This window comes from Delphinapterus leucas, chromosome 15 (assembly GCF_059928025.1).
Source record: "Delphinapterus leucas isolate spDelLeu-1000000601 "Yukka" chromosome 15, BTC_Dleu_Yukka2, whole genome shotgun sequence".
NCBI classification, from domain to species: Eukaryota; Metazoa; Chordata; class Mammalia; order Artiodactyla; family Monodontidae; genus Delphinapterus; species Delphinapterus leucas.
Genome location: NC_143143.1, coordinates 37,277,863 through 37,305,487, shown reverse-complemented (window position 1 = coordinate 37,305,487; position 27,625 = coordinate 37,277,863). Strand labels below are relative to the sequence as shown.

Genomic DNA, 27,625 nt, shown 5'->3' with positions numbered 1-27,625 from the left:
GCTGTCAACAAAGCAGCACAGCACTCAGCAGCACCTCTGGTTCCGGAGGTGTGTGGACCACACCGGGGATGCTGCACCAACCCGCTATCAAGTGAGGACCCATTATCAACTGCCGATTCTGAGCGGAGCCCAGCAAGAAGGGGCCCCACAGCAGCCTCAGGCTAGTCCAAGTGGCCCTGCTGCCTGGGCTGTGCGACTTGGTGCTGTGAAGGCATGATCTTCCCAGGGTCTCACCGGGTAGAGCTGGCACTGGAATTCTGTGCCCCATGGCTTGTGGTCTATTCAGGCCCCCTGAGCATTCAGCACACAGGACTGGGGCTGGGGCAACGGCTGGGCTTTCTCCCACCTCACAACGACCACCCCCACACTCCACACCCCCACTCCAGCCAGGAGATCCATCCCAGGTGCGAAGAGGCCCTCCCGCACGCTCTCTCTGCCTCAGGATCGGGCTGGTGTGAAACAGGCAGAACACTCCTGCCCTGTGCTCCCAGTTCCTCCCCAGCTGCATTCCCTCCTGCCGGGCCTTGGTAACACGTCCTCCCACCCTCCCGCCTCTAGGACTTCTGAGCCCTCCTTTCTGAGAGCCCCACGCGATTCATTCATTTGTTCATTGATTCAACACGCCTCTCCCCAGGCTCTCTGCCTGCGCTGAGCACCATGAAAGTGGCCTGAATAAGACACTCCCCCGCCTCAGGGCTGCTGCACCGCTGACCTGGAGCTGCTCCAAGGATCTCTCAGGCCCCTCTGCACCCGCCTGCCACTTCTCTCCCTGAGCAGGCACCCCTGCTCAGCTCTCGGCTCTCTGCCCTCTGCAGACCACCAGGGGGCACCACTTAAATAGCAGGCCCCGTAGGTGGGCAGCCAAAGGGCCGGACACACGGAAGGACAGTGGACAGTCACCCAGGCCTCACAGCAGTGGATGGTGCCTCAGTCTGCTCGGCCCCGTACCAAACCACAGACATTTACTTCTCACAGCTCTGGAAGTGGGAGGTGCAGGCCCAGTGCGGCTCTAACGTAACAGATTGGCAGGGCCGCAATTCAGCCCAGAGCAGTCAGTGTGAGCACCCAGTCCTGCCTCGCACCCCGAGTGATCTCGGAATCTGAGCGCCACCCCTCAACCCGGGCAGGTTCCCCCCACTCCTCTCCTCCAGCTTTGCTCCCCAAGCTCTCCTGCTCACACATCCTTCCTTGCAAGGCCGCGGAGAGGCTCAGTGAGGCCCATCTGGACCCAGAAACTCGGCAGGGAGGGCTCGGCAAGCCCTGCCCGGTGACCCCACACCCAGGGACCCCGCCGCACTGTGGGTGGGCCTCAGTTTCCCCTCTGTTAGCCCGATCTCATTCCTCTGCTGTGAATCACTGGCCTCTGGTCTCCCTCGGCCAGCCAGCTTTTCAGGTTTTGCTGTTTGTTTATGGAGTTACTTTACCTCTTCTTGGGTCATTCTTGCTGAGAATATTTCTCTTTCCCTATTTAGAAAAAAAAAGTTTTTTTAATGCATGGCACCAACTGAGTTTCTTATCAGCATTCAAACACACCTCAAATTGCTTGGATTTAGAAACAAACACTCTCCCCTGACCGGCACTTTCCTCCAGCTTCCTCTCTGCTGCGTTCTCCGGTCCACGCAAGCTGCTTCCTTGTCCTCCCCACTCCCCTCCTGCCTCTCGCCCCGCAGCCCCGCAGCTGCTCTGCCGAGGTCAACATCGACCTCCACGCGTTCTCTGTCCCAGTCTGTATATGGTGGTGACCTGCCATCCTGACCTGTCCAGACCGAGGGGGCTCCCAGGAGGCGAGATTTCAGGACATTATTACAGTATTATTACCATTATTATTATAAAACACACAACATAAAAGTTGCCATTGTAACCATTTACGGCGAAGGACTCAGTGGCGTTTATTGTATTCACAATGTTGTGCAACAGCCGCCTCTCTCTGGTTCCAGAACATTCCCAAGCCCCAAAAGGAACCCCATCCCCATGGATCCATCGCTCCCCATTCCTCCTCGCCCCCAGCCCCTGGTGACCACCGATCCGCTTCCTGTCTGTCTGTGGATTTCCCTGTTCTGAACACTTCGCCCGGGGGGAGACACATGCTCTGTGGTCTTTAGTGTCTGGCTTCCCTCGCTCAGCACGTTGCCGGGCGCGTCCACGTGGTGCGGGGCGTGGGGCCTGACGGTGCTCCACTGTCTGGATGGAGCAGTCTGCTGACCCCTCTTCCGCTGCCGAGGCTGTGAGTTGCTCCCGCTTTTTGCCTGTCATGAACAGCAATGCTGTGAACACATGTGTACACGTTTTAGTGTGAGTGACTGGTTTCAATTCTTTTGCATCTACGCCTAAGAGTGGGATTGCTGGGTCCTATGGGAAGGGACTTTCAGTGTTAAACCCAAACTGTGGGTGGTGGGCCACCCCCCGCCCCCATATTGCCTGACCTCCCAGTGCCTTCACCCCACTCTTCTGGGCTCCTTGACAAGCTGCCTCCGCCATCCTGCTCCACATCCACTCCTCCGCAGGCTCCTCTGCCCGAGCCCTATAAGTGGCCTCACAGCCTGCCAGGTGGGGAGTGGTGGGCAAGGCCAGGGAGGTGGCAAAAGTGGCTGTCAGCCCCTGGGAGAGGCCCTGTCAGACAGGGGCCCTGGTGACAGGGAAGGTGGCAGGGGAGCCCATAACAAGGCTGGGCTGCCCTCCCTGGCTCAGGGCTCTGGGCCATGCATCTGCCGCCTGAGACTGTCCCCCTCCTCAAGGTCAGACTACCAGGGACAGAGACCCCGGTCAGCTTCAGGGACACACACGCTTGGTCCTGAGCATCACTGAGACCTGGAGTCCAGGGTGTGGAGTCTGAGCACCAGGAAACTGGGAAGGGATGCATCAAAATGGCCTTGGAGCATGTTGGCTTTGACTCTACGCAAATCATTCAGAGTGGGGACAAGGAGAACATGTGTCCACAGATGGTTCTGGGGGCTCAAGGAGCCTGTGTTTAAAAAAAACATTGAATTATAGAATGAAGGAGACATACCAGTTTCTTGTAGAATCCCTCAGATTAAAACAAAGAGAAAGGTTTCCCTTTGGGCCACTGTGGTTACTTTTTTTTTTTTGGCCATGCAGCATGTGGGATCTTGGTTCCCCCACCAGGAGTTGAACCCATACCCCCTGTGGTGGAAGCGAGAAGTCCTAACCACTGGACAGCCAGGGAAGTCCCTAGCCACTGTGGTTGCTCTAACACATCTCCAAGTCCTGGCGTCCTTGACCCCTCCCACCCCCCACCCCCACTTTAACAAGGACAGGTGCAGCCAAAATCTTGTCAGGTAGCCTTATCAGGCTTCAAACTCAAAGTATGGTCAGGTTTGCACTGTATTTCTTTGGGTGCAAGGCATAGGGACCCAGCCCCTATTCAGCTGTGATGGGAAGCCTCCTTTCATCACGCTTACTTGCCAGCTGAGTGAGCAAACAAATGGCTAGCCTGCCGCCGCAGCACCTGGCCCACAATGGGGCGGGCGTGGGTCGAACCTGCCTTACCTGCCGCTGCAGCCGTGGGGCGGGGGCGGAGAAGCGGCGCTTTGCTGCCACCTGGCGGCCGAGCGCAGGGCAGGGAGGCGCCGCTGCCGCATCGGAACAAGCCGAGCCAGGTAAGCGCTGTTTCCTGGTTCTTCCGCCTGACACATTATAAACTCCTCCCACCACCTGGGCGCAGGTTGGGAGGGAGCCCCCCAAACCGAGGGTTGTAGCTCCAGCGAGCAAGGCCTTCCAGCGCTGGGAGAAGGCAGGGAGGGGGCTGGGGTTTAGAGCAGGTAGGGGGGGGGGGGTGGAGGGAGCCACCTGGCTGCAGTGTTGGGGGAGAGGAAGGGAGGCCGGCGGAGGGGACAGCGAGCAGAGGCCTGGAGGCGGGAGCGACTTGGTGTCGCAGCCTCATCCTTTGAGGCAGAGTTGCTGCGGGGGGCGGGGGCGGAGGGGCGAGATTGGGGGATTTGACCTGCCCAGATGGGCGAGGAAGAATGCTGGCAGCGGCTCTGGGGTCCCCAGAATGCCTATTTAGATGTGGAGGACTGAGTCTGATAGGGGGAGATGCTGAAGCAAGGCTCAGGCTGGGCGGGGGGGGGGGGGGCCCTCTGGAAATGCCTCCAGGGGCGTGTGCACCTGCGGGGGGGGGGGGGTGGAAGCCAGGTCCCTCCACTGTGTGCCCAGCTCACGTGTGCTCTCGATCCGTGCCTCTCTCTCTCACACACACACACTGTCTTGCGGTAGCAAACATATTCTCCAATCTTAAGATGAAATAAAAACCAACCAACCCTTCTTTGGCCCCACGCTCAATGACCAGGGAGAGAGGGAGTGAATGAATGTATGACCATGTGGGAAGTCACCTGGAGAGAGAAGGAGGCCCCCCACCCCATGTGTCCTCCATCTGTTTCATGGGGGTTGGGGCCCAACCTCTGTTAGTGCCACATTCTTCCTACACAGCAGTGAAGAGGCTGTCCAGCTGCCCCAGGCAGCCTTATTCTCCACTTACGGAAATGCTCCTGACAATCAAACACTATCTCTCATCCTGGTGGCTCAGCTCTCTGCAGGCCAGGGGGAGCACAAGTAGAGACTCGCCCTCTCTGAGTCCCACCACCTGGGCGCTGGGAGGGACGCACAGCAGGGGGTCCACCCTCCGCCAAGTTCTGAGCATCCAGCCTGATCCCAGCCTCTCTCTTCGGTGACAGTGGCGATTTAGCAGCCGGCAGTGATGGGCATCCAACGACCATCTTCCTTTCTCATTTGGGACACAGAAAAGCAATCACACCCACAGTTCATGACACAGGCAATCAGAGACAGTCCCAGACTTTGCTCCTTCCTGTTCTAATGTACAAAACCATCCAGTGGATGAGACAAGCAAGCTCGGGGACCCTGACCAGGTTAACACATGCACAGTTGGGGGGGAGTGACACTTTCACACGGCCCCAGCATCCCAGCTTGGGCCTCTAGAAAGCGTCCTCTTGGCCCTGTGGGGCCAGACCAGGGCCTGAGGAGCCATGCGGGGGTCTGAGAGGTGCCCCAGCCCTTTCAGGTCAGAGGGTTCCCTCGGGGAGCTTGCAAGGGGAGCCCCTTGAAAAGGGAACAGTAGAACCCATCACAGCTGAGTCACTGCTACTTAGGAACATCTTGCAAAGGGCTCAGCCTGGCTCAGCTGGACTGCAGCGGGGGAGTCTGTCAGAGGCTCAGGGGGTGTCCTCTATGGACCTAGAGAGCCTGAGGGCAGCACTGCCCACCAGAGCCTGGAGGACGAAGCAGAGGGCACTGGGGCTGGGCCTGAGGAGACTTTGGGGAGCAGATGTGGGCACCCATCCAGTGCCTCCCAGCACCCCCTGCAATCCACATGTACCCCCATAGCAGAAAGATGGGGCTCCTCATCCTCCAAGGACTGTTCCCAAGCTCAGGGAGACAGATGCAGCCCTTCCCAAGTCCCTGGCCTTCCCGCCTTCCAGATTTTTCCACAGCAACTGCATCATTTTACATAACCACCAGCAATGCTCAAGGCTTCCCGTTTCTCCACATTCTTGCCAATGCTCATTATTTCCTGTATTTATTTATTTATTTGCCACACCGCAGCAGCATGCAGAACTTCCCTGACCAGGGTTCAAACCCATGCCCCATGCAGTGAAAGCGCAGTCTTAATTAACCACCGGAGGCCAGGGAAGTCCAGTTTGTTTGTTTTTAAAATTACCATCCAATGGGTGTGAGGTAGCATTTTAGAGGGGTTTGATTTGCATTGTTCTAGTGACTAGTGGTGTTGAGCATCTTTTTTTTTTTTTTTTTTTGTTGCGGATCACAGGCTCCGGACGCGCAGGCTCAGCGGCCATGGCTCACGGGCCCAGCCGCTCCACGGCATGAGGGATCTTCCTGGACTGGGGCACGAACCCGTGTCCCCTGCATCGGCAGGCGGACTCTCAACCACTGCGCCACCAGGGAAGACCTGTTGAGAATCTTTTCACGTGCTTATTGGCCATTTGTATGTCTTCTTTGGAGAAATGTCTTTTCAGACACTCTGCCCATTTTTGAACTGGGTTTGTTTTGTTGATGTTGAGTTGTAGGAGTTCTTTATATATTCTAAATATTAACCCCTTATCAGGTATGTAATTTGCAAATATTTTCTCCTATTCTATGGGTTGCCTTTTTACTCTGTCAATAATGTCCTTTGATGCACAAAAGTTTTCAATCTTTTTTTTTTTTAATACATTTATTTATTTATTTTTGGCTGCATTGGGTCTTCGTTGCTGTGTGCGGGCCTTCTCTAGTGTGGCAAGCGGGGGCTACTTTTCGTTGCGGTGCGCGGGCTTCTCATTGAGTTGGCTTCTCATTGCAGTGGCTTCTCTTGTTGCAGAGCACAAGTTCTAGGTGCGCAGGCTCAGTAGCTGTGGCACATGGGCTTAGTTGCTCCATGGCATGGGGGATCTTCCCGGAGCAGGGCTCGAACCCTTGTCCCCTGCATTGGCAGGGGGATTCTCAATCACTGCGCCACCAGGGAAGTCCCGAAAGTTTTAAATCTTGATGAAGTTGGATTCATCTAGTTTTTTCCTTTACCTGCCTGTGCTTTTGGTGTCACATCCAAGAAATAATTGCCAAATTCAGTGTCATGAAGGTTTTCCCCTGTTTTCTTCTACGAGTTTTATAGTTTTAGCTCTTATGTTTAGGTCTTTGAGTTGGTTTTGTATGTGGTGTGAGGTAGGGATCCAACTTCATTCTTTTGCATGTGGACTTTCTTCCTTTTTAATCCAGCCCCTGGAGCAGCAGCCCCTGCACACAAACCTCCCAGATGCCCATGGCCTGACCCTCAGCAGGCACCCGGGGGAGCTGGGGGTGCTGCCCCTACTCTAGGCAGCTCCCAGTCACACTTATCCCCTCCCCACATGGTGGGCACATGACCTGGCTCAGTCAGCCAGAATCCTTCCCCAGGGCTTTATATTTACTGACATTGCACAAAGCCCTCCCCCTCTGCAAGCCTCAGTTTTTCCGTTGTACCCAGGGAGCTGGACCCAATCAAATCCCCCCTCTCTCACGAGAACTGTTGCACTTTGGACACAGCAAACTCCCCAGCACAGTGGAAATGTCACTTGTGGTCTGGTCTCAACTGCCTGTCCCACCCCACCCTTTCCCCTCCTCCCCTCCCCCTTGCTTGCTCTGCCCCATACACACTGGCCTTTCCCTACTCAGCCCACCTCCCTCTCCTTCTGCCGGGAAGGCTCTTCCCCCAGCCCTCCCCATAGGCCTGTTTGGAGGTCACCTCCTCGGAGACCTCCCTGTCTAAACCAGGTGCTTTAGTCAGTGCTTGCTGTGTAACAAGTCACCACAAACTCAGTGGCTTTAAAGAAGGCACCTCTTTTTTTAAAATCTTGGTTTCTGTGCATCAGAAGCCCTGGCTTAGTGGGGTCCCCTGCTCAGGGTCTTGGAAGACTGGGGTCACCTTCTCCAGTCCTCTTGGGGCTCAGGGTCTCCCGCAGACTCCATGATTGTTGGCAGCTGTCAGCTTCTTGCTATTGAAGGCTTGGGATCCCTGCTTTCTTGCTGGCTGTCAGTGGGGGGTCATTCTCAGTTCCTGGATGTCACCCCCTGTTCCATGCCATGTGGCCCTCCCTACAACATGGCAGTGTGCTTCTTCATGGACTGTCAGTTCTGGATACACGTTTGTGAATGACTGATGAGGGGGATCACCGAGAGGCCACCATGGAGAACCTGTGTGCAGGGGTGCAGGCTGCTCACATAAGGCTTCTGAAGGTTGAGGATTCCAGAGCCTGCCCACTCCCTGCCCTCCTCCAACCCACCCTCCAGCTAAACGTCCCTCCTCTCTCCAACGATCCCAGCACCCTTTCTCCCCCCCAGCATGAGGACCCCACACCACCTTCCACTGGGATAGGAGTTCTCTTTGCTGGTTGGAACTCAGCCACCTGGGCTGAGGGCCACACCTCTGCCACCTCCGGGTGTCCCCTCACCACAAAGAACCAGGACCTTGTCTTGCATCTCCTGCTCCACAGCCTTCTATGGCTCCCCATGGCCCACAGAATCAGGCCCAGGCCCTCCACAACCACATGCCACATCCAGTCTGCCTCCTCACACTATACCCACCATTACCCCTCCAGCCCACCTGCCCCCACCTCACTGTGAGCCCTACCCTCTCTTTGCCCCCTTGGCTGTGCAGTGCCCATGTGGGCCCCTAGTTCTCCTCTCCTTCCTCCAGCAATGGCCACCACCTTTCACTGGCCACTGCTACTTGCTGGGTGCCTTCCTCATGCAGCCCTGTGCAAACCTCCTGGTATTCTCACAAGAAAGATGGCACTGGCACCTGAGGCCTATGCTCCTGGGGTTTCTTAAAGTGTAGCTCTGCAGCCAAGTGCTGTGCAGCAGGCCCACCTGGGGCATTTGTTAAAATGCACACTTGCAGGACCACTCAGAGCCAGCGAACCAGGGCTGGGGACCCAGAGAACAGATGTCTCAGACAATCCCTGATCCTGGCATTTACCTCAGTGGAGGGACAAAGGGAGGCAGCGCCTCAGGCCAGGCCCACGCTGGGTCACTGTGGGGACCCAGGAGTGGGCAGTCCCTCTGGACTTCAGAGCCTAGGAGAGACTTGGAATGCTCACATGCGGCTCAAGGGGGCTGGGCCCTCTGGCCTTTGTTACCTGGGACCCCAATCACTATAACCAGGCCCTCTCGCTGGGCCACTGCTGACCAGGAGGTACCCTAGACAGACCCCCTCTCCAGCCCAACAGAGACACCAGACCCAGCAGACTACCCCCGACACACACCGCTGCCCACCCCCCATCTCAGGGCTTATGGCCTTCCTCACTGTACTCCTCCAGAATAACAGAACTGCTGCGAGCACACGCAATTCATCCACTGAACACCCGCTGAGAGCTTTGGGCCAGATGTGGGCCTTGGGACACCAGACCTAGGGTCCCTGCCCTGGAGGCCAACAGTCTCAGCACAGTGCCAACTAGGGGACTGGGGTGGAGAGGAGGAATGCAAGGAAATGGAGGGAGGAAGGAGGAAGGAGACAGAGGGAGACTGTGAAAGGGAAAGAAGCAGTGAATGAGAGCAAGCCCCCTCTGCTGTCCAGGGCCGCCAGGAGCCCTGCACCGGCCGCGCGGCCCGGGTCGGGGCCCGGGACACCTCTCGCCACCTGATCCCAAAGCGCCCAAGGGCGGGGCGGCCTGACCTTGGAAAGCGCCCTCTCCCACCGCGAGCAGGGGAGCGGGGGTCAGGGGCCGCCCGACGGGGAGGCGCCCAGCGTGGTCGGGAGGGACCCGCGTTTGCACACAGGTTCAGGGTGGACCCGAGACCGGGACGGCAGAGACTTGGCCGTGATTCGGCCAGCCTCCTTTCCCCTCCCCCACCCGCTCGCAGCCCCGACGCCCCTCCCCCCAGTGCCAGCCCCCGGGTTAGGGAGCGTCCGCACTTCTCCTTCCGTCGGTCGGGCCAGCACTCGGCCTTTTGTACGGGGTCTGCTCATTGGGCAGATTCGACAAATGCCCCGCCCAGAGCCCCGAACTGGCCAATTGCAAGGGGCTTCACAGTGTGCCGTACTCGAGGGATCGTCACCTTGCTGCGACGCTTTGGGGATCCCTAGGCCTCAGTAGTCTTTGCTCCCCGGCCCCGGACCCTAGCCTCAAGGAGACCTCTGGGAGCCGTGCCCGGGGAGGTGCCCGCGGGGCATCCGGGGAGCCCTTGGAGATCTCGGCCTCCCCGTTACCCCGCCGCTCGCCGGTGTGTCCTCGGGTGGACGCGTGCCCCGCGAAGGGGAGTTTGCAGACGCTCCCTCACATCGGGGACGCGGCTCCTTTAAGAGAGCAGGTGTCCAGGGCGCCGCCTGACTGGAAAGCCTCCCCCGGGCCGGGCTCCCGGGCCGGGCCCGGGGCGCGGGCGCGCTGCGGCGGAACGCGGGCGGTGGGCGGCGAACGGTCTAGCGGGCAGCGCGGGGCGGGCGGCGGCGGCGGCGGGTTGCGGGGCAGGCGCGCGGCGGGCAGGCCTCGCAGGCCCCGCCCCGCCCCGCCCGCTCCGGGGTCCTCGAGCGCTCGGGCTGCGCGCGGAGCGGGCTCGGGAGGGAAGTCCCGAGACAAAGGGAGCGCCGCCGCCGCCGCCTCGTCCGCCTCGCTCGCCGGGCCGCGGCCGCCCGAGGTGAGCGCGCGGGGCGGACGGGCCGGGGGCCAGGCCTCGGCGGGCCGCGGCCTCCAGCGCTGTCGGGCCCGGCCGGGCGGGCGCCCTACACCCGCGGCCCGGCCCGCTCCCGGGAACCGGCCCGCCCCGGGCTGCTGACGCCGTGGCGGGGGCCGACCCGCTGGGCTCACCGGCCCGCGGCCCGAGCCCCGGCCCGTCGCAGCCCGGGGGGGCGGGGGACGTTCGCTCGGGCGCGCGCTCGGGCGGTTCGCGGCGCGCGGGTCGCGTCCGGGGCCGCAGACGGCGCCCGCCGCTCGGGCCGCGGTGACAGGAGCGCCGAGCCCTCCGCCAAGGCGGAGCGTTTCCGGGGTCAAGGTGTGCGCGCGAACCTGTGGCGCGTTCCAGTCCGGGAGAGGACGCACCGCACAAAGAGTGCAAAGCCGCGCGCTGCAGAAGCGCGGGCGCGTTTGGGGGGGTGGCGTGTGATGCCTAGAAATGAAAACAAGTCCGAGCTCTTGCGCCTCTGGAGCTCCGCTCCCAGTTGGTGGGACACTGAGTGTTAGCGCTCCCCTTAACGGGGAGATTTCCTCCCAAGACTGCTTTGTACCAATTGCACGGAGGCTGGAACTGGTAGTTAGGCGAGTAGGAGGAAGGCGAGGCGATGATTAGCTGGGATCATGGTAACGACCAGCACCTGCCCCTAAATCACGGAATTAACTGGTCTGGTTTGTATGATTTGGAAATAAGCTTGGTTCTTCAGTTAGCAAAGTTACTTTTCTGTGTTTGCGGAGCTGGCTTTTGTTGGTCTCCTTTTAAAGCCTGTAGTCGTAAATGTTTCTTGCTCTTAAGGAAACCGTGCGTTTGGATAGAAAACCTACCCAACAGAAAAGAGAGATGGATCCCAAGTTTGTCCTGACTTGTTTATGGCCTTTCGGGTGGTTTAGGCGTGAATTCTGTATCTTGTTGCACCTTTGTCTGGTGAATCTTGCTGGGGGTTTGGGGCCTTGCTTCAGAAACGGCCTGGGGTCCTGGGAAGTAATGTCAGGAAAGAACAGGGAACTGCACCTGGTCTGGAGTGTCTCCTGAGTGCAGGGTGCCTGCATCAGGTGAAGCCAGTGCCTTCCCCTGGGGAGTTTACGTTTAGGTGAAAAAGACCCATCCGGGCTGCTGATCCTTTATCAGTTTCATCCCCGGCCAACCTGTGGGGTCACAGTGCTATTGTCCATTTTACAGGTGAGAAGGTTGAGGGTGGTAGAATCCACTCGCCCACATGTGCAGCCAGTAAGTGGCTCTGAAGTCTCCTGTCAACTAGAAGAGCGGGTTCAAGTACAGCCCGATCTGGAAGAAGGTGACGGCAGATTTCCAGGGTCTCCCTGGAGAACCCGGGTCCTCCCCTGCAGGCTGTCTTTAGCAGTTCATAGATATCTTATTTTCATATCTTATGATTTTGCTGTTTTAAAGTGTCTAGTAACACTTAACTGCTCCTTAAGTGCCTCTCTCTCATTTGGGGAAGGCAGATTCGATCCTAAGTGCGATTCTGAAGTAGTGGCTCCATGTTGTAATTAAAATGTACCAAATTGGCTGCTTTCTCCTGGGGAGCAGGAGGCCAGGTCTCTGCCTGGGACAGTGCAGGTGTGCACCTGTGGCTGTTTGCCCTGGTGGTGGAAGCGGTCTTTTTGGTTCCCACTCTGGTCCATTGGCACCCCTAAGGAAGGGGCTGCAGGAACTCCTGTGGGGACCCCCCCCATTACCTTTTGCACCTGAGACAACCACAGCTGGTGCTTGGAAGGGCCTGCAGAGGCAGCTTTGTCCGTTGTCAGCAGAAGAGGTGGCCTGTGGCAGGGTCCTGGCATGCGGTCAGCATACAGACGGTGCTCAGGATTGCCCTGCTGGCCTCTCCTGCGTCCTGGCCCAGCCCTGCCCCTCCAGAGCCGCCCGAGTACTGGCTTGCCCATTCCGGAATCCACGGATCCTCGGTGTACAGAGTGCTGCCCTGGGGCTCCAGAAACCAGTCTTGATGCCTGGCCGAGCGCAGACTCGGGAACCTCACGCCAGCTGCTTGTCTTCTGCTGCTGAACGTCTGCGTTCATTAGTTCAGAGGTGGCCGCCAGCATATGCTGCGTGCTCTGCCCTGGCTGGTGAGGGGCTTGCTGTGGACATCCTCCACATCCCTCAAGCCCTGTGTGGGGGGGTCGTTCCCACCAGCCCTGGGGATGAGGTGGGGTTGAGTCCTATTTAGAAGAGCCATTTGAAGGGTTTGAGAAAGTCTCAGGAATGAAGGTTTTACAGTTTTACAGACTTTGGGGTTACTGCCCTAGCCTCCGACAAGAGAGCCTTAAAGACAAAAGCGGCTGGTGCTCTCCTGTGCCCTGATCCGCTGCATCTCCCCACCTCCCTCAAGCAATCCCAGGCCCTCAGGACCAGTGCCCACCCTTCCGGCTCTTTCTTATGTTCCTGCACTGAGCCCATTGCTGCAGGCTGTGTCCAGGCAGCCACCTGACCACCATTAGGACCCAGGTGCCGCCCGTCTCGTAGTCGTCCTGCTTTGTGTCTCCTGGCACCTAGCACTTCTCCTCATGTCAGCCGTCCGGGCAGCGACACTCATACCATTCCTCAATTTATGTTGCATGAATGAATGAAAATAGCAGATAGAGGTGTGCCATCCAGGGAAGGAGATCCTAGACGTGTTACTGACGGTCCGGTCCACGGATGGGGAGGAAGCGGGCAGACCAGAGCTCTGGGGTTGGGGGTGGCAAAGAGAAATTCTGTTTTGGGTGCTGGCCTGGTGTTACTTGTCTTGGACTTAATCTTGAGGTTGGGCAAGGTTATAGCCTTTTAGAAGGTGTGCTTGGGTCAGAGTGCTGCTAGGGCAACAGCTCCTGTCACCATGCCTGCTGAGTGGGGGGCTTTGATTTTTTTATATATATAAATTTATTTATTTTTGTCTGTGTTGGGTCTTCGTTGCTGCCCGCGGGCTTTCTCTAGTTGTGGCGAGCTGGGGCTACTCTTCGTTGCCGTGTGTGGGCTTTTCATTGTGGTGGCTTCTCTTGTGGAGCACGGGCTCTAGAGTGCAGGCTCAGTAGTTGTGGTGCAGGGGCTTAGTTGCTCCGCAGCATGTGCTCGATCAGGGCTCGAACCCATGTCCCCTGCATTGGCAGGCGGATTCTTAACCACTGTGTCACCAGGGAAACCCGGGCTTTGATTTTTGACCCTCGCTTTTTTTCATGATGACATGAGTATATGTGTTTCTTGATGACACCACATCCCGTTGCTCTGGTGTTTTGCAGTAACTCACCCCACTTCCTGAGACCTGGGCTCGTGGGTGATGCTGGAGGCTGCGGTGGCCATCCCAAACCCGCCCTCCCCGCCAGCAATGCTTACTTCTTGGGGAGTCATCCAAGAGCCAGATCCCCGCAGAGTTCCTGGCTCCATGGGGCCACTGGGCCTGGGGACGTGCCCTTGTAACCAGCACCCAGTGAGGTAGCTGCCCAGGGCCCCACTGATCGGCTGGTCTGCTGTTGCATTGTTGACCTGACTCCACCTCTCCTGCAGGAACGTGGGCGTGTTTGTGTTGTCTGAGGCCTGGGGGCAGAGTGTCCCAGCAGATGCTGCAGCAAGGTTTTGATTTGGGTTGCTGGAGCACTTGGGGGTCAGCCTTAGCCAAGGGAGGGGGCTGCAGGAGTGAGTATGAGGCAGGGGCTGCAGAGAGGAGCAGCCCTCCTGCCGGAAGTGGGAAGACCCCCTGGGTTTGAGTTGAGGCTTCTCCCTCAGTGGGCAGGTTACTTCTGATCTTCCCTTCTCAGGTCTAAAACGGGCTTGGTGGTCCCCAACTCTGGGTCAGGGCCGGCACAGCTGGGAAGCACGGCTGGTTTCCAGTTCTGTCTTTGGCAGAAGTTTGTCCTGTGCCTGGTTGAGAGCCGTGTTGTGGTTGCGGAGGGTGCCCCGTGTTGTCCTAGGGAACTCGAGGTGCTGGACCTCTTCCCTGCCAGAGGTGCAGAGGGGGCCTGTCCCCGGGCCCTCCAGTGCAAGCCTGCAGGGTGGGGGCAAGCCACCGGCCATGCACGTGTAGGATACACTCTCTTCGGTCTTGTTAAAGGCTTGCTTAATGGAAATACTTGATTCAGGGTATCTTTAATGTTCCCATGGACTCTGAAGACCAGCAAACACACTTGGGGTCAAATTCTTCAGCAAGTTTTCAGGCCTTAGTTGCGGCGTGTGGGCTTAGTTGTCCCGCGGCATGTGGGACCTTAGTTCCCCCATCAGGGATCGAACCCGCGTCCTGTGCATTGGAAGGCAGATTCTTAACCACTGGATCATCAGGGAAGTCCCTAAGGGTCGCGTTCTCGTGGGCAGAAGGAGGCCGAGGGCAGCAGGGGTTATGATAGAGTGCCATATGCCTGGTCTGGTCTGGTCTGGTCTGCGTGCTGCATGAGCAGCACCTGGGAGATGGGCTGACAGCTCCGGGCAATGAATCTGAATGGCTGATGCCGCCAAGCCCTGAGGGTCTGTGGTCCAGAGGTGCAGGGGAGCCGATATTCAGGAGAGACCAGGAGTTTGCGTAGCTTGGCTGCAGGGCCTGCTCCCCCTTTTGTTGACTTTCCCAAAGTCACTGGGAGACAGGTCTTGGCCCACTCACAACAGGTGGAGTGGCAGCGGGTCCTAGGGTGGGGCTGTAGGATGAGAAAGTGGCAGGGGCTAGGGAAGGCCTGAGCCCCCAGGCCTGGTGACAGGTGGGTCTGTTGGATGCTGGTGGGAGCGGGGGTGCTGCCTCTGGACTTGTGCAGCCCCCACCCCTTGCATGGTTAAACTGCTCTCTGCCCAGGGCTGCCTTCCTCTTGGTTGCCTTCCAGGACCAGGACTCTCCTCCTGGCCGGGCATGAGTCTAGATCCTGAGCCCCCGATTCTGGGCCAGAGGCCTGCCAGCACCCCCACGTCCCTGCACCGGGAAAGGGGAGTGCTCAGAGACTGCCCCTCCCAGGTCTCGGGCCCCCGCTCTGGACATCCCCATCTTGTCCCTGCCTCTGCTACGGAGTCTGGTGGAATTGGGGTCCCTGTCACTCCAGCAGGTGCAGAGGACAAAGAGGGCAGGGCTAGTGGGCAGGTGGCTGCTGCGAGTGCACGGCGCCCCTCCCCACGCAGCACCTGGCAGCTGTGTGACCTGGGCCTTTGCTTCTCTGGAGCTCTGTGTCACCATGAAATGCAGGTCACAGTGCATGCCATGGGGGCCTGGGGATGGGAGACCCGCTTCCTGTTCCCTGGTGAGCTGCCTGCACCAGGAGGCTGGGAGCACCCCCCCACCCCGGGGTGGGGGTAGCCGTGACAGCTTGTCCAGAGCGGCGTGTGGGGCCAGGTGGGAACCTTGGTTTCCCTGCTTCTTGGAAGCGAGTCTGTTGGGCTGGGCTGGGCACGGGGTGAGGGGGCAGAGGGCCCACAGCTGCCGGTGCTCATCGCATACTCTGCCCGTCTCTTCTAGGGACGCAAACATGTCGGGGATCGCCCTCAGCAGACTCGCCCAGGAGAGGAAAGCTTGGAGAAAAGACCACCCATTTGTAAGGAAAGCTTTACTTCTGCGTGTGGCAGGGTGATGGTTTCCCCTTGACAAGAACGTCAGGTCCCTGCGGGTCGGCCATTTGGCCTCTGGGCTGATGCTGGCGGGTTTATCCCGGGAGCAGGGAACCGGCTGCCACGGCGCTGATGTGCCCTGTGTTGTTTCCTCTCAGGGTTTTGTGGCCGTCCCAACAAAAAATCCCGACGGCACGATGAACCTCATGAACTGGGAGTGCGCCATTCCCGGGAAGAAGGGGGTAAGAGGGGCTGCCCCCCTTCAGAAGGACTCAGGTTCAAGTGTGTGTGATGATTGTGATGGTCACACGGGCCGTGGTCCCATCCCCTGGCCAGGGGGACAAGGTTAGGGTGACATGTGGCCCTCCGGGCAGTCTTAATTCAGAAAGAAGCTGGGCTCTAGCAGATGGGGAGGGGTGGCGTCATGCAACCCCCCTGCCACGTCCCAGGAGCAGGAGGAGCCCTGGAGGGGGTGGAGGGGGGCTGAGGTTGAAGCAGCCCGGACATGGTGATGCTCTGGGGCACGGGGGGTGTGGGTCTTGAGCCTGGGACACCTGCAGATCCTTAGACATAGAGGCCCGGCATCAGCCACCTAAGACAGCCATGTGGGGCCCCGCGTGTCCTGCACTCATGGGCCACGGTGCTGCCTCCTCCGCTCACCTGAGTGTGCCTGGGTCCGTTAGGACTGGCACGTTGGACACATTTGGGAGGGAGGGTCTCTTCTTGGGTGAACTGGAAGGAAGGAGGAGACTCCTGAGGTGTTTGGGTGATGACAGGGCTTCATCGTCTCCATTTTCTCCTACCCATGGTTGGTTGTAAGCATACAGCAGTAGGCCTGGGGGTGGCGGGTGGGGAGGGGTGTTGGGCTGTGGAACTGGGAGGTTGCCCAGGGACCCATGGGACCTGAGGGAGGAGCCTCACAGAGCCGCCAAGTCTTCACTGTGCCCACTCGGTGTCGGCGGGAGCCCCCTAGGGCCTCCTGTCTCTCCAGGGAAGGCCCTTTCCAACTCGGGGGTCATGGCGGCCCCAACAGTCCTGCTAGTCGGCTGTGAGCCATTAGGAGCTGCCTCTGGGGGGCCCTCACCATCCTGGGGTGCAGCTGGAGCAAGCTCCTTGCCCTTCCTGGGCCCAGCCCGCCGCAGAGACCCGCAGCACACCTGATCACAGTTTTATTTCCCAACAGACTCCGTGGGAAGGAGGCTTGTTTAAACTACGGATGCTGTTCAAAGACGATTATCCATCCTCACCTCCGAAATGTAAGTAGAACGCAGTCCTCAGAAGTCGGTCGGCTTCTGCCTGTTCCTTCAGAGAGCTTGGGCCTGTGGAGCTTCAATTATGTCCTGCTCTGCTCCTGGGGTGGCTCCAGGGACTCTGATCCCTGGGGCTGGCTGTGGATTTGAGTCTGTTTGTACCCCCAGTGGCTAGAGGTGCACATAATAGGCCCAGTCTCAGACCCAGAATCCCAGCTGTCATCACTGGGAGGTGGGCCCTTAGTGCCACCAAGTTCCAGCCCTGGATGGGGTGGACATGCAGAAGGACAGTGGTCCAGAGCCTCACCCCGCAGAGGGTTTTGTTGCCTGTTAGAATTTGATACTTATGTGGTGCAGCGTGTGCACCCTGGGTGGATTGCGTGCTGAAGTCTCCAGAGAAAGCGGCAGGAAGAAAGGGCCAGGGCTGCACCTGAGATAGTGCAGTGGCCAGACCATCAGAACACATTTCAGCAAAACTCAGAAGGGACCCCAGGTCCCTCCCCTTTTGTAGCTGGAAATGAGCAAATGCTATCTGTGTCTGGTTAATTGGGTGTTTTAACGCATGCCCCAGCATGTGAAGAGTGCCCCCAGCACCAAGACTGTGTCAGCGTTCACTCTGGTGGTCAGTAATTCAAGATGTCTATTATAAAGGCACAACCAGAAGAATTTCTAAAACTAACAGTTAACCAGTGGGATGGAGACTTACTTCATTTGGGGTGGTTCTTTGCTGTTTGAATTTTTTTGCCACGTGCAGGTATTACCTTAAAGAATGTCTTTAATCAGGGACTTCCCTGGTGGCGCAGTGGTGAAGAATCCGCCTGCCAATGCAGGGGACATGGGTTTGATCCCTGGTCTGGGAAGATTCCACATGCTGTGGAGCATCTAAGCCCATGTGCCACAACTACTGAGCCTGCACTCTGGAGCCCACGTGCCTGGAGCCCGTGCTCCACAACAAGAGAAGCCACCGCAATGAGAAGCCCGCACACTGCAATGAAAGAGTAGCCCCCTCTCGCCGCAACTAGAGAAAGCCCATGCCGGCAACAAAGACCCAATGCTGCCCAAAAAAAAATTTTAAAAAGAATATCTTTAATCAAGAAATGAGACATTGTAGCTACGTTCATCACTTCTATTCTACATTGTATTGGAATTCCAAGAAGATAGAGCCAGACAAGAAAAAGAAATCCCAGCAGAAGAACTGGAAGACAAGACTGCAGACAATCTTTCCCTGAGTCTAAGATTGCTGAATAAAAGACTAATTCACAAAATTTTTTATTTAATTTAAAAGAGGGGGGACTTCCCTGGTGGTCCAGTGGTAAAGAATCCGCATTCCAATGTAGGGGACATGGGTTTGATCTCTGGTCAGGGAACTAAGATCCCACATGCCGTGGGGCAGCTAAGCCCGTGCACCACAACTACTGAGCCTGCGTGCCACAAACTACAGAACCTACGCCCTCTGGAGCCCGCATGCCACAGCTAGAGAGAGAAAACCTGCACACCACAACTAGAGAGAAGCCTGCATGCTGCAACGGAATATCCTGCATGCCCAACAAAGATCCCACGTGCTGCAACTAAGACCCAGTGTAGCCAAAAAAATAATAAATATAAATTTAAAAGGGAATTCTCTGGTCCAGCTTTCACTGCCAAGGGCGTGGGTTCAATCCCTAGTCGGGGAACTAAGATCCCACAAGCCCCAAGGCGTGGCCAAAAAAAAAGATCTCTCTGCTGAAAATGATCAGACGTTTCTGCAAGGATCAGGGGCAGCCTTGATCCCTGGCAGGACAGGCCGTGTGCACAGCTCGGAAGACTGAGTGCATGTGCCTGTTCTCTCCCAGCTCTTCTGCAGGTTCAGTGTGATCCCAGTCACAACACAAGCAGACTTTTTTGGAAACTGTCACGCAGACTCTAAAATGCAGGAAATGCAGGGTGCTGAGAACAGCCATGCCCTTGGAGATCTGTGGGGGGAGATTGTGAGGCCTAGGCTGAGGCCGCTTGGGTGAGGAGAGCACCCAGACCTGTAGGACGGCAAGATGGAAAGCGGGCCGAGATCTGCTGCAGGGACACTGAGACACAGGCCTGCAAGGCAGAGTCCAGAGAGGCCAGCCGTATACAAGCTTGGCTGATGACAGAGGCGACTCTGGGAGGCATAGGGGGCCCAGTGGAAGGAGAGCTCGCTGTCCTGCGGATCTTGGTGCCCGGTGGGAAGTACAGCTGTGGAGGAGACGGGAGGACCTCTCCATCACGTGGGCGGGCTGAGAGCACTTTAACCATAAGGAGAGAAAGGATGAGCTGGACTGCATTTAAATCAAGACCATCTCCTCATCAGGAGACACCAGTGAGAGTGAGGAGAGAGGTGGGATGTGTTTGTCAGTTCTCGTTCCAAATACATCAAGAGCATTTGCACTTCAGTGAGAAAGGGCAAACCGCCATTAGCTCAGGCCCTTTCCAAAAGAGGCTTTCCACCCAGCCAGTGGGCACAGGGGAAGGTGCCTGACCTCATCACCAGACACTGCAAGTGACAACCCAGCGGGAACAGGCAGGCAGTGGGGAGGGAGGGGCCCAGCTCTAGAGAGCATTTCTCTCGGAAAGCTCTCGGTTTGTCTACTGAGGCTACACTTAACACCTGCCCTGGGACCGGCTGTTCACTGAGGAGAGACCCAGTGCAAGTGTGCACACTGAAAGGCCTGGGCGGCGTGTGTCTGGAAAAAGCTGGGGGCAGTGCAGGTGTCTGTTCACAGTAGAATGGACAGATGAACAGTGGGACAGTCTGCAGCAGAGAGAAGGAAGAGTCTGAGTGTTCGTGACATGAGTGAGTCTCCCAGATGCCAAGGAGCTGGACCAGGTTCCGTTTGTGGAGGTCAGCAGTCCATGTGATGGCAGTGTTAGGAGGGTGACCGGGTGCAGAGGGAAGGCAGCCAGTCACCTGAGATGGGGGTGAGGGGCTGGGGGGTGCTGGGAGACAAATAACAAAGGGCCTGTGTCCTGCGTATATAAAGAGCATCTGCAAGTCAACAAGAAAAGCGTGTGAGAGGTTTAAAGAAGAGCTTCTCCAAAGAAGCAGCAAGTGCGTCACAGGGAGTGAAAGGAAAATGCAAATCAGAACCATGAGAGGCAGCCACTGTCATCAGGGTGGCTGAATTCCATGGCTGACACCACCAGGGGCTGGCAAAGTCACAAAGCGTGGGAATATGCAGACCCTGCTGGCGGCATGTAAGTTGATACAGCCGCTGTGGAAATGAGCAGTATCTACTCAAGTTCAACATGGACACCTTACAACCCCGCATTTTCACATTGTGTGCACTAGAATTCACGTTCAGGAATGTTTGCACCTTCAGTCGTAGTAGCTCAGATGTGCACCTACAGTGGGGTGGGCAAGTCCATGGGCAGCTTCTCCCAGCGAGGCCTGTGTGGCAGCAAGGTGCAAACTGACCCCTGGGTGTAGAGCTGCGAGTCCTGGTCTGGGGGCGGGGCGGGTGTACAAGTTAGGATAATGAGGCAGGTGAGGGAGGGAGTTTTCTGGAGGCTGTTGGTATGAGTGGGTGTGTTCATTTTTGGTAATTCATCAAGTGTACTAGCTGAACTTTTCTGGGTATAATTAAATAATGTTTTAAAAATCAAGAGAAAGGGGGAAAGCGCCCAGATGAGAGAAAGACACACGTTAGGTGAGTTAACGGACCCTGGGTGGGGCTCATAATGGCAATTTTTTCCTGCCTTTTTTTTTTTCCTTTATTATTTTTGTCCGTGTCACAAGGCATGCAGGATCTTAGTTCCCCAACCAGGGATTGAACCTACGTCTCCTGCAGTGGAAGTGCAGAGTCCTAACCACTGGATCATCAGGGAAGTCCCTGCTGCTCTCTGCTCTTTTATGTTTTCAAATTTCCTACATGTATTCTTTTTTATTTTTATTTTTTAAAAAGAAAATTAACTTTTTTTGCTTTGTGTTATTTTGTTTTTGAAGGAAGAATGTGGGGTTCATAAAAGCCTCTGTTTTGAAGCAGGATGATCTGCTTTGCAAATGGCCACTTGTTTGGAAGGGCCTTTGAGTTTCTGCCCTTGGCCTTCCCGCAGGACCCTCCTCACCTGCTGCAGTGGCCCCTTCCCATTTTCCTGAGTCAGGCCGCAGCCCGGCTGGGAGGACATGGGGGCAGCCATCTGGGGCTCTGTGCTCTGAATGCCAGCTACCCCGGGTGGGGTCCTGGGAGCACGTGGCTTCCCCTCTGAGTCTGTCAGGAAGGTGGCTGCTTACTCCTCCCACCTCAGGGCCAGTTTCGTTTTTCTAAGTAGTTCTTGGCCAGGTGCCTGGTGACCAGCCGGGTGCCCCAGTGTAGGGGGAGAGGCCCCGTCGGGGCAGGACATTACTTGGTAGGAAGACACCTGCCACCAGAAACATGTTTCTTTCATTCCCTTTGCTCCAGGCAAGTTTGAACCGCCGTTATTTCATCCGAACGTGTACCCCTCAGGCACAGTGTGCCTGTCCATCCTGGAGGAAGACAAGGACTGGAGGCCGGCCATCACGATTAAGCAGGTATGGAGTGCGAGCTCCCTCCACCCTTCAGGGCCCGAGGGCCAGTGGTCCTCCATCCCGGGAAAGTTTGCCTTTCAGCCCGCTGGCCTCTCATCTTGCTGTGTTTGTTTTGTTTCTTACGCAGATCTTATTAGGAATACAGGAACTTCTAAATGAACCAAATATCCAAGACCCAGCTCAAGCAGAGGCCTACACGATCTACTGGTTAGTAGCAATCCAGCCCCATTTGCTGCAACTTCTTCTTGGCCTCCCTGAAGTCTGGTCTAGGCTGCCCCTGACAGCCTGGCTGGGAGGCAGCGGTAGGGGGGGTGAGACACGGCAGCCGGGCTGTCCTGCAGCCAAGGGATCTGCGTGTGCAGAAACAGGTGACCCGCGGTGGGGTGGGTGTCAGGAAGCCGAGCTCAGGTGTTGGCCACTTTGTGTCTGAGCTGTGGCCGGGCCGGCCCTGGGACTCTGGTCCAGCTCAGAGGGAACACCCCCCTGAGTGGGGCCCTGAGGGAGGGATGTCCAACAACCCAGCTCAACCAGGGACCTCAGATCTCCCACCTTGGCCCTCCTGCTGCTCTCCGCATCTCGAGCCCCTCTTGCTGGTCCCGCCTGGGTGTGGTGCCTCCAATGGGGGTGGTCAGTGGGGGCGTGATGATCAGGTTGCTCTTGGCCACCCAGCTGCTGTGATCCCTACCCCCCCCACCCCCCAGTGCCAGGCGTCCACTCCATGCCTGGCCCTTCCCCACATGGCACGTGGGTCCTGCGTCCACTCTCCGTGATGAGGGAGGAGGCCTGGTATGACGTAATTGGGGTGAGCAGTGGTTAAACGTGGCGTGTGAGCCTGTGGTCCTCCCCAGGCTGGTCTGGACGGGGCCTTAAGCTAGTCTGGGGCTCTGACGCCCATTGCTCCATCTGCCCATGTTCAGAAACCCAGGCCCACACCTGAGGGGAATTGGGGAACGGAGAGTAGCATTTTCTGAGAACAGTGCCCAGGTGCCCCAGTGGCCTGGGACCCAAGGGGCTGGCCCTCGGGAGAGGCCAGGCAGGGGCCTGTCCCTTCCTGGAGGGCATCTGGAGTGGGAGGTGGAGGGTAAAGCAGAGGCTGAGACTGTCCTGGGGCTGCTCTGAGCAGCCGGCACCCCAGCTGTTGCGAGTCCACCTGAGAGAAGCACCACGTTGCAGGAGAGGTATTTCTCTTCCCAAGATGGCTCAGGTCTCTGGGCCCAGCCCAGTGTTGTCTAAGGGCAGAAGAACCCCCCGGCAGGGCCAAGGTCCGAGAGCCCCCTGGCCCACTTCAATCTGGCCTCTTCCGGACTTCATTCTGGCCTCTTCCCTGGGGCTTCCCGCCAGGGGGCATTGCTCAGTGGCTCAAGTGGAGCGTCAGCGACTCCTGCCCTGACCTCAAGCTGGGCACTGTGCTTTCACTGCCGCGCCCCGTTGGCCCTGCACCCTTTGTAAATAAGGCCACTGGGGTACTCGTTTGAGCTGAGTCCTTGCGACAGAGGCGTGTGGCCCTCAAGCCCGAGATGTCTCCTTGCTGCTCATAGAGCAGAGCCGGGGTTTCCTGGGTTCTCTGTGTTGGTGGCAGCGGCGTGTGGCCGAGGTACCATGGGACACTGCTCTGCACCGTCAGGCACCGAGGCTCTTCTGGTTGTGTGGTCGGCGCTGGCCCAGGCTGGTGGGGTCTGCCTGCGTTCCCACCTTGCTCCCAAAAGGTCACAGGGCACGTCCTACACTGGCAGGTGCCTGCAGCCCCGTCCCGGCCTTCACTTGGTCAGTGGCTGAGCTGGACTTGGCTGTTCCGCCCACTCCTTCCAAAGCTCCCCGGCCACTGCCTCCGCCCTGGGGCTGTGGTGGCCTGGGCTTGACACAACACTGGGAGCCAGGGTCGAAGGTTAGGGGCCGGGGGTGGGTGTGCTCAGACCACTGTAGGCGCTGGTCCCGTGACCTCACTCTCCAGCTCTCAGGGCCACACCAGCCTCCTTGGCGCTGGGCCAGCACAGGGCCGCACCAGCAGCTCTGCCTCTCCCGCTGCTGGCGCTGCAGCTGTTCCCCAGGAAGGCCACAGGCAGGGTCCTGGGCACTGGAGCTGTCGGCGCCATGGTGCAGCTGAGGAGCTTCTGCCACCCCGTGCCTGGGCTGTGGTTATAGCTGGGCCTCAGGCCGTGGGCTGCGCTCTGAGGGGCCTCGCTGGTTGCACAGCACAGCTTGGAAAGACCCCTGACTTTCTTAGCGGGGGCTTTGCACACCTTCGTGAGGGTCACTGACCAGCCCCAGCACTGGGTGTCCAGGAACCCTGTCTGCAAATATCTCCTCTCGGGCGATGCACATTGGCCCCTTTTATCAGTGGTGGTTCTCACCCTAGAGCCCCAGCTGGGGTCCTGCCTGGCTGTCGTAAGCTGCTCGCACCTTCTCCCATGGTACTGAGAGCCGAGGGCAAACCCCCCAGAGGTTTGTGTCTGGTTTTGAAGCAGATGGTACTGGGAGGTCTGTTTCCTCCAGTGACGAGTATGATGGATGCTGCCTCAGAGGTAGGGAAAGAAGCTGCTGGTCGCTGGCTAGACCGGCAAACCCACAGGGCTCACCCTCCTCCCAGTTTGGCCCAGGACCGGTGCCCCCGAGACCTCCTCACTCATGCGCTCCAGGCTTCCTGGGCGCCCTCGGGCAGCGACCGCACATTCTAACATGTCTCTCTTTTGACCTCCTCAGCCAAAACAGAGTGGAATACGAGAAAAGGGTTCGAGCACAAGCCAAGAAGTTTGCTCCCTCATAAGCAGCGACCTGTGGCATCATAAAAAGGAAGGGATTGGTGTGGCAAGAACTTGTTTACAACATTTTTGCAAATTTAACGTTGCTCTCTACAATTACTGGTCACCTGGGGAGGGTTGGGCGGGCGCCATTTTCCATTTCCGCCACTGGTACAGTCTTGGCTCGCTGAATCGCCCAGTTTTTCATACAGGGTCTCTTCCTTCAGTCTTTTGTATTTTTGATTGTTATGTAAAACTTGCTTTTATTTTAATATTGATGTCAGTATTTCAACTGCTGTAAAATTATAAACTTTTATACTTCAATGAGTCCCAAGGAGCTAGTTCCTTTGCTCGCGGATGCAGGCATGCTTCACGCCGTCTAGAGCTGCACTTAGCCTTCAGCTGGCTGCACGAAACAGAAAATCAGACCTGCCCCGCCCCACCGCCTCCTCTCCCAGAGCCCGGCTTGTGTTGCTTACGAGCCTCAGATCCACAGTCAGCCAGCGTTGCGTTTCCGCATCACTTCCTTTGTGTTTATATGGCGTTTGTCTGTGTTGCTGTTTAGAGTAAATAAACTGTTTATATAAAGGTTTTTGTTGCATTATCATCATTAAAAGTGAGGAGGTGACCTCCGTGTGCCCAGCACCCCCCACTCGGCCCCATCCTCTGTAAATAGTACTGTGTATTCTGTCCCCCCAATGCCAGTGCTCTGGGTTGCAGAGTGCTAGAGAGTTCTGGTCTGGTCAGGTTGGAACTGGCATCGAGACCTTTGTAAAGCTCGCACCGCCTGGGCCATCAGGAGGACAAGATGCCTAACCCAGGCCAGGCGGGCCCGGGGAGGACTGCCGTTCAAGCAGCTCGCCCCCTCAGTGCCATCGCAGGCGGCTGAGGGTGGCGGGGCCCTGACAATGGAGCCCAACCTGCGGGTGAGGCGTGTGGCCTCCTCTTGCCCAGCAGCGCCCTGGCCTCAGCAGCTGCCCCAGCCTCTACGTGTAGCACCTGCGCCATCCCTCCCCGCAACTCCCACCAACCCCCACTCCTGTGCTCGCACATCAGTGTCCCCGTGTCCCCGCCAGACGCAGGTGGTCCTGGCACCAGGACACCCTGAAAGAGCAGCAACCGGCCACCGCCTGCCCCTCAGGCTCTTCCCTTTTCCTGAAGCATCTGATCCTGCTCTGCCTGGAGGCTGCTCTCCTCAAAGCACCGCGGATGAGGCCGCTGAAGCTGCAGAACTTCCTTGACATCCTCGACGCCGTCGGAGTGGGCCTGGGTCCCGGCTCAGCAGGAGGTGCCGAAGATGGAGCCAGGAAGTGGCAGAGGGGGCCAGGCCCGTGTCCTGCACCCCAGCACTGCCAAGGCGGGTACTTGGCCTCCGTGTCCCAACGAAGCCTGGAGCCGGCCTGCCCTCCCACCCTGAAGACTCTTGCTGGGGGACCCCTGCACCTGTGGCTCCAGCCCACAGACCCAGGGGCAGGATGATCCCCATAGGAGCTCGAGGAGGACTGGTCACCCGGGCCCCTGGTCAGGAAGGGCCAAGGCTCGCCTTGAGAAACACGTGGCCTGGCAACAGGATCATGGTGGAAGTTGGGGGCCCCTGAGCCCACAGCACCTGTGGCTCAAGGCCCCAGTGCCTTCCCAGCTCACTGAGCTGGATGTGTCGAGCTGCTGAGCTCCCAGTTTGATGTCCACAATATGTTGGGCACAGAGGGCCTTCGGGGGATCCAACGGGTTGTGTATTTGTAGCCTCTCCCAGAATGTCTTATTTTGTAATGACCGAACTACTCTTAGTAATAGCTATACATGTATATGGTTAATATATATGGAAATTCAATATATTTTCTAGTTAAAGCATTCTAAAGTAATCAGTGTTTCTAGCAAATTGTCGTGACTTCGGCTAATGAAATGTCCTTTTGTGCCACAGTCCTTGGCTTAACAAAGATGTGAATCTTGTAACACAAGAACTATGAAATGCGATGATTCTGTTTCTACTGTAAGGGAAGAGCGTGTGTTCCCAGCATGAGGCGCCTAATAATTAGTAAGGAATTGTGGGCTGTAGATTAACCACTGTATCTAAAAATCCTCTAATTAAAACATTTCCACTAACTGCCGCCTGCAGGGTGTCCTTTTCCTGCTCCGTCCGCACAGGCTGCCTCATGCTCGGTGTCAGGGGGGCCAGGCTGGCCAATTCCAGGGTCCTGTGCTGCTGGCCCAGGAGCTGCTGGAGCCGCCTCCTCCCTCGGCTTCCAGCATCAGATGCTCAGTGACCCGCAAGTGGCAGAGGGTGACATTCCCTAGAGCCAAGGTTGAATCCCCCGGTCTGTGCCTCTGAGGCTGGGGTGTGGGCAGCCAAGGCTGGGCCCACATCCTGCACTGACCCCTGGCCCTGTCCCCTGAGTCTCGCCTGTACCTCCCTGGCCTGCTGGAGCAGGTTCCCCCCATGGGGACCTCCTCACCGCCAGGGTGGACCTCCCTGGGGCACCAGGATGCCATCCTCACGGTGCCAAGGTGCCTGTGAGCCCTTGGCTCAGACCCTGACCAGGCCCCTGGGACACTGTGTCCAGGACTGGCTCGGGCCAGGCTGTTACATGGGTGCAGAGCAAGGAACCCAGCGTTGGGGCTTCTAGGAGAACTTGACCACAGGTAGGACAAGCTGGGAGCTTATCTCCCCAGGGACCACTCTGCCTGGAGCCCAGATAGGCTCCTGGCTGGGCTCTGGGTCCCTGGGGGTCCCCCCCCGGCCTCCCTGGACTGTCCTGGCCGAGTCAGCACCGTGTCCTCACACCTGCCCACCCCCATGAGGCCACCTTGCTCCCTGACCAGGCAGCCCAAAGCCCTCCTACCATACATCAGGCCCTGCCTCCAGTTTGAGCTTGCCATGGTGACGTGTTGCCAGGTTGGAGCCCCCGAGCACTGACTTTGGCCGGCTCCAACTGGTCTAAGTCAACTCCAGCAGGGAGGGGCCCAAGGAGTGCTGGTCCAGATCTGTCCCCAGCCGACCCTGGTGCTGAGCCTGGGGGTGTCCTGCCTCAGTGGTCAGGAGGCTCATCTGGAGGCCTCCAGACTACTGTGACCCCATCTGCAGAGGCCATGGGCCTGGCAGAGGAGCTAGAGCACTGGGTCCCATCCACCCTTAGTTCCTCAGACCCTACGGACTTTGCCACTTGCCCAAAGCCTTGGGCCTCAGTCAGGAAGCTGTTTTATCTGAGCTTTTAGAAGAAAATAATGAGGGAGCAGCAAAAGAAAGTTACAGGGCCCCAGCCTGGGTCCTTCCCTCCCAGCCTCTGCTCTTACAGGTGACCCATCCCAAGGGGGTTTTTCTTGCCTTGAGGAAGGAATCTGGGGCCCCAGAGCCAGGACGAGTGCCTCGGCCTCCTGTGAGCAGAGGGATGTGCATGGAGGAGCCAGGCACCTGACCCATTCCCAGCTCTGCCGCCGGTCGC

The 27,625-nt window shown here is 57.8% G+C and overlaps 1 protein-coding gene across 4 annotated transcripts; it reads left to right on the top strand.

The window, feature by feature from the left end:
• Nucleotides 1-9,635: 9,635 nt before the first annotated feature.
• Nucleotides 9,636-24,774, top strand: UBE2I (ubiquitin conjugating enzyme E2 I). 4 transcript variants are annotated; one of them, XM_089896427.1, is made up of 7 exons: nt 9,636-9,726; nt 15,590-15,665; nt 15,837-15,920; nt 16,862-16,934; nt 21,341-21,450; nt 21,575-21,654; nt 24,148-24,774. In XM_089896427.1, the coding sequence occupies exons 2-7, from the start codon at nt 15,600-15,602 to the stop codon at nt 24,209-24,211; spliced, it is 477 nt and encodes a 158-aa protein (XP_089752553.1). In that variant the 5' UTR covers nt 9,636-9,726; nt 15,590-15,599; the 3' UTR covers nt 24,212-24,774. The 4 variants fall into 4 exon arrangements, with proteins under 4 accessions (XP_089752553.1, XP_022450127.1, XP_089752552.1 ...); XM_022594419.3 differs by lacking the exon at nt 9,636-9,726 and adding an exon at nt 10,033-10,137; XM_089896426.1 differs by lacking the exon at nt 9,636-9,726 and adding an exon at nt 11,387-11,464.
• Nucleotides 24,775-27,625: the final 2,851 nt, after the last annotated feature.